At 38.5% G+C, this 12,092-nt stretch overlaps 2 protein-coding genes across 2 annotated transcripts in view; one reads left to right on the top strand and one right to left on the bottom strand.

The window, feature by feature from the left end:
• The window catches only part of LOC108972215 (rabankyrin-5), a 163,555-nt gene that overhangs the window by 112,982 nt on the left and 38,481 nt on the right, over positions 1-12,092 (top strand). The window lies entirely within an intron of this gene.
• On the bottom strand, positions 5,274-6,735 carry LOC108972217. Its single transcript, XM_018938741.1, has 3 exons — positions 6,216-6,735; positions 5,979-6,142; positions 5,274-5,625 (listed from the first exon to the last, which is right to left on the bottom strand). Exons 1-3 carry the CDS (start codon positions 6,276-6,278, stop codon positions 5,379-5,381), a joined length of 474 nt encoding a protein of 157 aa, XP_018794286.1. The 5' UTR covers positions 6,279-6,735; the 3' UTR covers positions 5,274-5,378.

Here is a 12,092-nt window from a genome sequence, read left to right as displayed (position 1 = left end):
AAGCGTCGACAATAGAACTTAATTTTAGTCACCTAGCCTTAGATTCACCAGCGAGCCGAAGGTCCTGGCAGCCAGTGCTCCTTTTTTCGTGTAAATAAAATAATTGTATTATTTTTTTTTCACATTTATAAATAAATAAATAAAATATTTCAATGCATAAACATTTGTTCAAAATTCATGTTTATAGAAATCATTTGAATACATATATGCGTACAAGTTTAAACAGATTCTTCTTTAAAAGTAATACAATTACTAAGTATTTGGAATTGTAGAAAAGAGCTGCAACCAAATACGCAGTAAAATAGATTATAATCAGTCGTTGAGTATGTATTGATGTTATAACCATTCCAGCCGACTTTTTCGTTTTACCACGCCTGAGAACCGGTTCAGCATGTGCAGTCCATTAGAATGACTGTCGATTGGACTCCAGTGGGAAATGATGGATCTATGTTTCTATTGTCACACACCGACGCAAAAATTTGGTTTTATTAGGATTAAGGAGCACTCAAACTCTTCTCAGCATCAGTTATTCGTTGTTTTTGTTGGATGATGAACTTGCGAGGCACCCACTTTGCACTGAGCTTTCGCCTTTTTAGAGCATCATTGTCCTCGGTACTCATTTCGCCTGTTTACAGGTTAGCAAATATCTTTTCAACGGTGGATTTCCTGAGCCCAAATTCAACAGTATTTTCCCCCAAAAAGCAATGCTTTATTAACAAGGAAATGCTTTATGATCCATTTTTTGTAAACTAACAAAAGTTGCTTCACAAAAATGCTATATCGCATTACCTAATAGTTATAATCCAACTAATAGAAATTATATACATATGTAGATTTTAGTAGTAGTATTATGTATGTATCAGCAACAGTGTAGCGTGTACGGGTCCTCTAGTAGTCTCATGAAACTATAAGTTATAATGATCCAAAACATAGCGTTCAGAACAACAAATTTTTTAAACTAGTATAAAAATTTATCATTTTACGATGCTTTATGACACGTTGTGAGTGCCCTAAATAAGTTATAATTGATGTGCATATATTAAAAAATCTAGAACACAAATTTGAGGGTTGCGATGCGATTGTTGTAGGGCATACCCATTTTGGACGCATGTTTTCCCAGGCTCTGTTTGGGTAGCAGTTAGACTGTATTTGTATACTTTTCCTGGAACTATTAAATAAGTCGTTAATTTTTTTTCTCATATGTTAGCCATATCTGCTTAGTTAAAATGCATTTTGTTATATTTTTCTATCTGTTATTTGCAACTTGTTTAAATTGTACATTCAGTTCTCTCCTAATCGATCCTAAAGGGCTTGGTAATAGCTCTGCCTCGGATTCGTTTAGAAAAGCTTCCGCCGTTGCCAATTCGTCTGCTTTTTCGTTGCCGAAAATGTTCTTGTGGCCGTCAACCCAGATCAAGTCAAGGTGGAGGTTGTATTCCAGTGAGCTCAGTGCCTTTCTGATGTTAAGGACTAGACTGGAATTAGTAATGGGCGATGACAAGGCCAGGAGAGCCGCTGGCTATCCTTGTATATTGCTGCCTTATGTACAATCCATTAGTTCCTCAACAGAGCTTCGAACGCCTTCTCTATATCCAGTACTTCCGCTTTGAAGATGCTAGACGAGTACGGTATACGGATAGAAAGAGAAATGCCCAGATCATCGGAATATATTCTGGTGCCTACTCTGAAGTCCATTTTGAACTGACTGAGATGGTATCTTCCTGCCCTATTATGGCCCTTCTCTAATCTCATCTAGAGGGTAACCTCACCTGATCTGTATCTTTTGAAATCACTATGACCATAGTTCTTCTGATTCTAACCACCCAATTCTTTTATTCTTATTGCAGAACATACTGCTATTTTGTGAATATACTCTCGCCAGAAAAATTATCCGTACACCTCGATATGAAAACAACAAACTGAGAAATTTGTGATCAAATAACTCATTATGTATTTTCACTACACCTTCCATAAGTTTTTTTTTAGGCATACACTTTAAGCAAATTTTTTCAAAACAGATACAAAAAAATCTCACATAATGAAACAGAAAAAGTATACGTACAATGTGAAATTAATATCCTAGTAACTGGTGGGATAGCCCTTACCGTTTAGTACCTCGGCAAGTCGTTGTGGCATTGAATGAACCAGTTTGGATGTGTCATGATTTGTAATTTTGGCCCATTCGTCCATGATCCCATTTTTAGCACTTCTTTGGAGGTTATGGTGTGTTGGCGGATTCTACGCTCCAGTCCATCMCACAAATGCTCAATGGGATTAAGGTGGCGAGCGCAATTGATTTTTTATATTATAAAGCAACCAAAGCTTTACATTTTGTGCCTTGTGCTTTGGATTACTATCCTGTTGAAACCAAAAAGCATCACCAAATTACTTTTCAAAATGCTTGAATAGCCGAATTGATCCATTATTGAGTCCATAAAAAGGAATTTGCCTGCTCCTCCTGACGCCATACACCCCCAGACCATCACGCCTCCTCCGCCATGTTTGACGGTGGGTAAACGATTTTCTTTATCAAATGCAGTACCACTCTTACGCCACACCAACAAAACCTGCTTTCGTCGCTGAATAAGACACGTTCCCAAAACTCTCGATACTTGTAAATATGTTTGTTGGCCAAATCCAAACGTTTCTTTCTGTTCACTTCGGAAATAAAAGGCTTCCTACGTGCTACGTGCTACACGTGCGTGTTACCCATCTTTCTTCAACAATTTTCGTACAGTACAATATACTTGGACGACCAGAACTTGGTTGTGACACAATCGAGTCAGTTTTTTTGAATGCTTGCACGACATACTGCACAGAAGAATGAGGTCTTTCTATGTTATACCTTTTTCCCTGAATGATTTGCCCTCTTTTTCTGAGTTTAAGAATAATTTTTCTATCGCCAGCGCTAATTTCTTTAATTTTAGCGGACATCACGAATTTTTGCACAAAGAAAAAATTCTAATAACTTTAAAATGAACTGTTGAAAGTGAGATCAATTATACACTACAATATAAGCGCTTAAGTGAATGTATTTGTCACCAAATTACAAAGGGGATACCCCGTTATGATGTACGGATACTTTTTCCGTTTAATTTAAGTGAGTTTTTTGGTTTTTGTTCTGGGAATTTGCTTTTAATGTCTGTGTCTAAAAAAAAACGTATGGAAAGTGTAGTAAGAATACTAAATAAAACTTTTGTATATAATTTTCATAAATAATTAGTTATTTGATCACAAATTTCTAAACTTTTTGTTTTCATATCGGGGTGTACGGATAATTTTTGTGGCGAGTGTATATTAATATGGGTAGTTGAAGGCCCCAATTCTTGCTGATGATACTCAAGTGTAGTAGGCCATATCTTCTTCTTCTTAATTGGCGTAGACACCGCTTGCGTGATTATACGCGAGTTAACAACAGCGCGCCAGTCGTTTTTTCTTTTCGCTACGTGGCGCCAATTGGATATTCCAAGCTTAGCCAGGGCCCTATTGCAATAACCACTTGTCATTAGCATTTTAGCAAATTCTCAAAACTACGCAAAGTTTTTTGTTGCACCAACTTGATAAGTGAGAGTCACTCAATTGAGTATTGCTAAGTAAAATGTCTCTCAATGCTATTGATAAGCGTTGCGCCAAAAGTTTAAATGCAAAGTCAAAAGTGCTTAGCAGAAAAGTAATAAGTTTTACAAATTAGCAAATTTTGTAAGCACTTCGTTGTACCAACAACTTTTACTTATCCTTTCTCTTGTCTCAATTTGCTAAGTTTTGCATTGTTTTGCTAAAAATAATTTCACCTATCATGATAATAAGTTTATTCTGAACGCATTAATCAGGGCCTTAGTATGTGCTCGAGCTTCGTGAAATATTAATAAGAGTCAAAAAAAAAAAACTAACAAAATGCTTCGATTCGAACTTTTTAATATTTTGGAAGACGAACATTCGCACAATTCCCGTCTTAGCAACGAAAGGATCCATTACAATGAGGATATTAGTGCGGTAGAAAATTTTCGGCTAACTCGTAGCCAAATTGAAAAAATTTTGCTAAAAATAGGAGCGCATCTGCAATACACTAGTAAGCGTAATATGTGCTTAAACCCCCTGCAACAGTTATTAACCACTCTGCACTGGTTAGGTAATGGTGGCCAATATCATGGAATTGCGAAAATGCATGGGGTTCACAACTCAAAGGTGTGCAGAGTAATCTATGGAGTGGCAAATATCGTTATAAACGGTTCATGGACGTAACTATTCGTTGGCCAGAATTTGAAAAAAATCAAAATATCGCCACACAGTTTTTTAATATTGGGGGATTTCCTCAAGTCGCAGGGTGCATTGACGGAACGATGATTGATATAGACGCGCCTAACGTTTACGAGGAACAATTTGTGAATAGGCACGGAAATCATGCGATTAATGCAATGATGGTTTGTGGACCTAGTTTTCAGATTTATGCCATAAATTGTAATTGGCCAGGGTCCTACGTAATTCTAATTTGTTCGGCAGATTTGAATTGGATTCCGTCCATTCCCTAATGCCGTAATTTTAGGAGATAGTGCTTATCCGTTACTGAATTGGCTAATTCCTCCTTTGCGAAACAATCCGACGCCGCCACAAGAGCAGCTTTTTAACAGAGCGCATAAAAAACAAGGAGGATTATTGAAAATTGTTTCGGTATGACTTTTAGACATACATTTGTTTTTTAAGATTTTTGTAGCCAAGTTAATTTTACAGGTATCCTTAAAGAAAAGTTTCCTTGCTTGAACCATTTACGGTTGCAGCTAGAAAAAGCAGCGAAAATAATAATAATGTGCTGCATTTTCCACAACATTTGTCGAATGGATGCACAAAATGTTGTGGATTATGACGAAGGAATTATGAATGGAGCAAATGAAAATGTAAATGAGCAGTCCTTTCAGAACACGGAGTCACTAAACAATTCTGAAAGGCTCCAAAGTCTGCTAAGTTGGTTTAATTAAAAATTTCTTCTTTTATAAGAAACCTTATTAAAAAAAAATTAATGCCTTACCCACGAGTTTACAGGTTACGAAACTTTAATTTGTACACATTTGTTATTTTATTTGGATTTGGATTTACATATATATATATTTTAAACTTAAATTCTTCTTAATATAAGGTTTTCAGAAAAAAAAAAAATAAAAAGAAGAAAATTAAATCAAATAACTCAATAATATACATATGTATATACTAAAAATTATTATTAATACAACAGCAGCGGACTTAATGAGAGAGTTTTATCATTTTCATTCATTGACTCCTTCTCCAAATCCGCTGTGAATTTTGATCGTTTCAAACCTAATTTTTGTTCTAATGACAAAATTTTTAGCTTATTTTGTAAATTTCGGTTTCTAAGAGTTCAAGCTTCAACTCCTCATGTCTATCTTGTAAATTATATGTTCTTTTCCTGTTGGTTGGTCTCGTCCTTTCTGGTTGGATTTGTTCCAATGTATTGTCCAAATTGGAGGACACTCCATCACTTTCGGACTGGCCGAGATCCTGAACAACTGTCGACTCATTGCCCAAAATGTCAAGTATGTAGTTGTCGACTTCATCCAGCAATACGTTTTTACCACCCGCAGTGCCTGTCCTCTTGGCATTGTCCTTTTACGCCTAAAATGAAGCAAATTTTTATTATTTATTAAATTATAACTTGCTAATTATTAAAAAAAAAACAAGATCCTGCTGTGCATGTACACGAAGTAAGAATTGAATCTTGTTGAAAATAACTGTTAGCTGCAGCAAAAAATCCAACGAATAAAAATAATTTAATTGTCGCAGCGAATAACGGTGTAAACAACAAAACTACAAAAATACTCTTGCAATTTTGTTGCCTTAGCTGGAATTAGACCGTTTGTGCATTTAAATAAATTTCACTCACTTGCAAGCTCACTTGCTTTTATTTAATTGCTATTCCTAGAATCGACCGAAAATTCTTTGAAAATAACAAATTTTAACAAAATTACCAAAGTTCGGTTCTTCCAAAGGCCAAATAAATTATCTCTTGCATAAGATCTAGATTAGCAGCAGCTAGTCCGAGGGATTGTGCCGTCTTTAGAACTTCAGTCCAACCATCTTGCTTTTGCGTTTTGCAAGTTGCATTATTTTGAAAAGATCCAAATAAAGAATCCTTATATGTAGATAAATATATTTATTGCATATTCATGTATACATTCGAAATATAATAATCAAAATAAACTTACTTTTTTCCCCTTTATAACTTGTAAAACGGCCAATTTATTGGCTTTGTTTTGTGCACGCGACATAGCACTCTAAATAATAAAGAGAAACTGAGCAATATTATCGAAACGTACATTGCTTTGCTCCACTTCTCATTGAGAGCGCTTAGCACATTATTAGAAAAGTTTTTTCTATTTGCAAAGCAAAAGAAATTGTTGGTGCAACGCTTATCAAATCAACTTATCCAAAGTGCTCGTCAGTTTCGACAAGTTGAAAAGCTTATTGATAAGTTTAAAGTGCAACACTCATCAACTTTACTTTTCAAAAAAAAAAACTCTTTTCAAAAATTTGCAAAGTGAAAAGTGCTAAGTGAATGGTGCAATAGGGCCCAGGTCCTTCTCCACCTGGTCCTTCCAACGCAGTGGAGGTCTTCCTCTTCCTCTGCTTCCCCCGGCGGGAGTATTGGACGCTGAATACTTTCAGTGCTGGAGTGTTTTCGTCCATTCGGACGACATGACCTAGCCAGCGGAGCCGCTGTCTTTTAATTCGCTGAACTGTGTCGTCATATATCTCGTACAACTAATCGTTCCATCGACTGCGATATTCGCCGTGGCCAACGCGCAAATCTTTCGCAGAACTTTTCTCTCGAAAACTCGCAACATCGACTCATGAGTTGTTGCCATCGTCCAAGCTTCTGCACCGTAAATCAGGACGGGAATTATGAGTGATGTATGGAGTTTGGTTTTTGTTCGTCGAGAGAGGACTTTGCTTCTCAATTGCCTACTCTGTCCGAAGTAGCACCTCTTCACAGGAGTTATCCTGCGTTGGATTTCCAGGCTGACATTGTTGGTGGTGGTTACGCTGGTTCCAAAATAGACATTATCTACGATTTCAAAGTTATGACTGTGAACAGTGAAGTCAGAGGCAAGTCGCGAGTGCGACGACTGTTTGTTTGATGACAGGAGATACTTCGTCTTGCCCTCGTTCACTGCCATACCCATTTGCTTAGCTTCCTTGTCCAGTTTGGAAAAAGCAGAACTAACGGCGCGGGTGTTGAGGCCGATGATATCAATACGAGGCATACGCCAGCAGCTGTACACTCTTATAGAAGATGGTACCTTCTCTATTTAGTTCTGCAGCTCGAACTATTTTCTCCAGAAGCAGGTTGAANACGCCAGCAGCTGTACACTCTTATAGAAGATGGTACCTTCTCTATTTAGTTCTGCAGCTCGAACTATTTTCTCCAGAAGCAGGTTGAAGAAATCGCACGATAGGGAGTCGCCTTGTCTGAAACCTCCTTTTCTATCGAACGGCTCGGAGAGGTCCTTCCTGATCCTGACGGAGCTTTTGGTTCTGCTCAACGTCAGTTTACACAGCCGTATTAGTTTTGCGGGGATACCAAATTCAGACATCGTGGCATGAAGGCAGCTCCTTCTCGTGCTGTCAAAGGCAGCTTTGAAATCGACGAAGAGGTGGTGTGTGTCGATTCTCTTTTCACGGGTCTTTTCCAAGATTTGGCGCTTGGTGAATATCTGGTCGGTTGTTGATTTTCCAGGTCTAAAGCCACACTGGTAAGGTCCAATCAGTTTGTTGACGGTGGGCTTTAATCTTTCACACAATACGCTCGACAGAACCTTATATGCGATGTTGAGGAGGCTAATACCACGGTAGGTGGCGGAGATTGTGGGCACTTTTTTTGTGGATTGGGCATAGCACACTTAAGTCTGTTCCCTCCAAAATTTAAGTATGCTCTGGGCATCGGTGACTAGATCACCTTTGGGGGTTCTACAAGAGTATGCTCCGGTCTTGAAACCTTCTGTAAGCCGCCGCATTTTTTGTAGAATTTTTGAGCATTATCCCTGTCGGCCATCTTATAAAGCTCTATGTACTCACGCATTTCGGCCTCTTTCTTTTTCTGATTGCAAATGCGTCTCGCTTCCCTCTTCAACTCTCGGTATCTATCCCATCCCGCACGGGTTGTGGTCGATCGTAAATTTGCAAGGTAGGCAGCCTGTTTTCTTGCCGCTGCGACACCGCACTCCTCCTCGTACTAGCTGTTCTTTTGCACTTTCCGAAAGCCAATGGTTCCGGTTACAGCTGTACGTAAGGAATTTGAAATGCCGTCCCACAGTTCCCTTATTCCGAGTTGTTGACGAGTGCTCTCAGAGAGCAGGAGTGCAAGCCGAGTAGCCTAAAAAAACAGAGCCTGTCTTGTAATCATCGCCGTTTTGGTGTGGGGCAAGAGAGTCTAGTTCTTCTTCATATGTTTGGTTTACACGTTGTAACTTCTGTGGTGCGACGTAGTTGCGTGATGAAGGATTTTGGTGCCTCTTCTGTGGGTCTCCTCGAAATGGGTTGTTTGGACATAATCCTTGCATTTAGCGGTCATAGTTGTTTTGTATAGGTGCGGCGTTGAAGTTGGTGGGTCTTCTGTATTGGCGTGAGGAATCTACGTCCATTGGTTGGCACTGCTGCGGTGGTGCACTTTGGGTATATTGCACTTGCACGTTCGGCTTGTATCTTCGCTGGTCATTGTGGTAACTTCTGCTTGGTTGATGCTGCATGTTGTTGTATTGTCTCTGGTTGTTGTACTGTCTCTGGTTGTTGTACCGCATAGCATCAAATTGGCAATTCACGTTGTCATGGCTTATAGTGCAAGCGATAGCGTAGGCGGTTTCTAAGTCCTTTGGATTGTGGCTGTAGAGGGTGCCGCTGGTATACTTGCTATTCAAGCCAAGTATGAATGTTCTGATTGCTTCTTGAGTCGCGTATTGTTGCATTTTTGAAGATTCATTGGAGCTGTCCATCTCGATTTTACTTAGGGCAAGATTCAAYGCCTTGCTGACTTCACAATGAAATTCTTCCAGCGTAAATTTTCCTTGTATTATTTTTTTCATCTCATCCAGTAACACGTATAAAGGCCTCTGGTCTGCATAAGTGTAGTCCAATCGATTTATTATCGAGTAAAAATTGAACTTTGTATTGTGGTTAATTAATATGTCGGCTGCCTCTCCTTGAATTTTTGAATGTAGTATCGAGAGTGCAGTGTAATATGTTGGGGTTGTGGCATATTCTTTTATGTTATCCATGTGCGTCCACGCACGTTTCCTCCAGGATCTGTACTAATTTCTGTTACCCATGAAGGCTGATAACGACTTGAAGACATCTAGGTTGATCTGCGCTTCGTAGGCGATATTTGGCTTGCAATCATCGAGCTGTTCGATAGTCCTTATATAAGATTGCAGACCATCTTCTAGGGTAGCCACCCTTTCTATTTCCTGCGCAGACATCTTTGGGTTGGCGTTGAGTAAAGGACGATTCAAATTAAAAAGCTTCTGTCTCTTTTTATGAGAGTCCAGGTTGATGATCTTTCATTTAAAATTTGTCAGTGCTGCTTCCAATTTTTCAGGAACTTTTGAGATCCGCTTTTTCAGAACGTTGTTTTTATGTTATTTTTTGTAGTTGCCGCTATCCAGTGTTTCAGGATCTGCCGTCTGTCCGCTTTTTCAGAACCTTGTCTGTGGAAGTCCTACTTCCCGTGGAATTTGCTTTAAATTTTATTTTATCCGTTACCGTAGGAAAAAATGGCTTTAAGACCGGTTGAGCCCCCAGTTAATATCGTTTCCACGATATGAGTTTAAGAAAACAATTTTATTTCTACGCCGAAATGCGTGTCTTTATTGATATTCTTAATAACTAACTTTAATATAAGATCTTACAGCTATTTATACTAGTGAAATGCGGCTGCTGTTATCTGCTTGAAACTTCTTTGTTGTAATTCAATATCCGTTATCTTGCTATCACTTGTTTGTAATACAAGTAGAAGAGATGCGGAGGTGGTTATCGCAGTTTATTATTCCATTGCCAGATGTTTGTCGTTTATATGTTGAGAATGCATTTCTAGATAATGCATATGTGGTTGGTATTGTAATAATAGTGCATTTCTATTGTTCGACTGATAGTGCATGTCAATCATCGGTTTACATAGTTCGTTCGGGATGTATATTAAAAGATAAGATGTATGTGAGTGTGTGTGTGTAACCCGGAGCGAAGCTATGTCGTTAACTCGCGCATTAATCTAAATGTTCATACATTCATATATACTTATATGTACATACATATATTTGTATACACTTCCGAACAAAAAATGCACAAGCATACAAATATACATACGCATACACATGTGAATATGCCACCAACAAAAAATTGAAACATTGTTCTACAAAACAACAATCGTCTTAAATAGTATAAGCATGGCAACCCATACACATGTGAAGCATGGCATACGCATACACATGTGAGTATGCCACCAACAAAAAATTGAAACATTGTTCTACAAAACAACAATCGTCTTAAATAGTATAAGCATGGCAACCCAATATGGCAGACAAATTGGCGAAGCCCAAATGTAGTAAATTTTACAACAAAAACGAGTTCATTCATAAACGCAGGTGCATATTCAAATAGCGCCATCTATTAGATACTTACTCAGTCCAGCCAAAAGTTAAAGTCATTTGTTAGAATATTTTGCAGCTAAGGGATAAGTGTGACTGTCAAATAATAGACAAAGACATCAACAACGGATAAGTATGGCTTTCAAATAATAGACAAAGACCTCTGACTCAAAGCAGAGTGGCACAACGCAATCGTATTGAAAGAGCATTAAATTGCCAAATAATTTACGCACTATTCTTGAGGAAAAAAATGAATTGATTCAGAGTATTTTTCCGACTATACAGAGTAATTACTTGCATCATCACTGGTTCAGTGAGCGGGATATTTTGGCAGCTAAAAATGTTGATGTTGACGAAATTAACTTCCAAATACAACAGTTGTTATCAGGCGATCTGATGTACTTTAAATCACTCGATACTGTTCTTAATGAAAATGAAAGTGTAAGTTTTCCAATTAAATTTTGAAACTCGCTAGATATACCCGGAAAGCCACCACATAATCTTCGATTAAAGAATGATTCACCTATTTTTCTCCTCCATAATTTGAATTCACCTCCATTATGCAAAGGTGGGAGTTTGGCTATCAAAAAGATCACTGGATATATTCTTAAAGCAACCATATTATCTGGAAACTTTAAAGGTGAAGTGGTCCTGCCAATAATACCATCGGATCCTACGATACCCTTCAGGAGCTACAATTTCCACACTACACCCTTAAGACTGTCAAACATAGTGGTGCAAAAGTAATGGTTTGGGGAAGTTTCTCAAACAACGGCGTGGGACCAATCCATCTAATAAAAGTAACCATGGATCAGTACCTGTATGTGGATATAATGAAGAAAGTGGAATATGATTTTAAAGTGGTTGTTTCAGCAAGATTCCCGCAGATGTGCTGCAGTAATAAAAAATGGTGGTTACTCGACTATAAGGGAACTTTATGACGGCATTTCAAATTCCTTACGTTCAGCTGCAACCGAAACCATTGGTTTTCGGAAAGTACAAAAGAACAGCTGGCATGACAAGGAGGGCCGTGTCGCAGCGGAGAGAAAATAGGCTTCCTACCTCGCAACGTTACGATCGACCACAACACGTGCGGGATGGGATAGAYACCGAGAGTTGAAGAGAGAAGCTAGACGCATTTGCAAACAGAAAAAGAAAGAGACCGAAATGCGTGAGTACGAAGAGCTTGATAAGCTGGTAGACAGGGGTAATGCTCGAAAATTCTACGAAAAAATGCGGCGGCTTACAGAAGGTTTCAAGACCGGAGCATACTCTTGCAGAACCCCCAAAGGTGATCTAGTCACCGATGCCCAGAGCATACTTAAATTTTGGAGGGAACACACTTAAGTGTGCTATGCCCATTCCAAAAAAAAATCCCCACAATCTGCGCCACCTACCATGGTATTAGCCTCCTCAACATCGCATATAAGGTTCTGTCGAGCGTAT

Source organism: Bactrocera latifrons, unplaced genomic scaffold, assembly GCF_001853355.1.
Source record: "Bactrocera latifrons isolate USDA-ARS-PBARC rearing strain unplaced genomic scaffold, ASM185335v1 scaffold_386, whole genome shotgun sequence".
NCBI lineage: Eukaryota > Metazoa > Arthropoda > Insecta > Diptera > Tephritidae > Bactrocera > Bactrocera latifrons.
Note: the sequence above shows the minus strand (reverse complement) of the source record. Positions and strands in the feature narration are given on the sequence as shown.

Excerpts from the sequence above, each read along its gene's own strand:
- LOC108972217 (XM_018938741.1), bottom strand. The coding sequence starts at position 6,278 with ATGTCGCGTGCACAAAACAAAGCCAATAAATTGGCCGTTTTACAAGTT. Across the intron at positions 6,143-6,215 it reads AAGTTATAAAGGGGAAAAAA|GATTCTTTATTTGGATCTTT; the intron begins GTAAGTTTATTT and ends TCTACATATAAG. Across the intron at positions 5,626-5,978 it reads TTTGGAAGAACCGAACTTTG|GCGTAAAAGGACAATGCCAA; the intron begins GTAATTTTGTTA and ends GCTTCATTTTAG.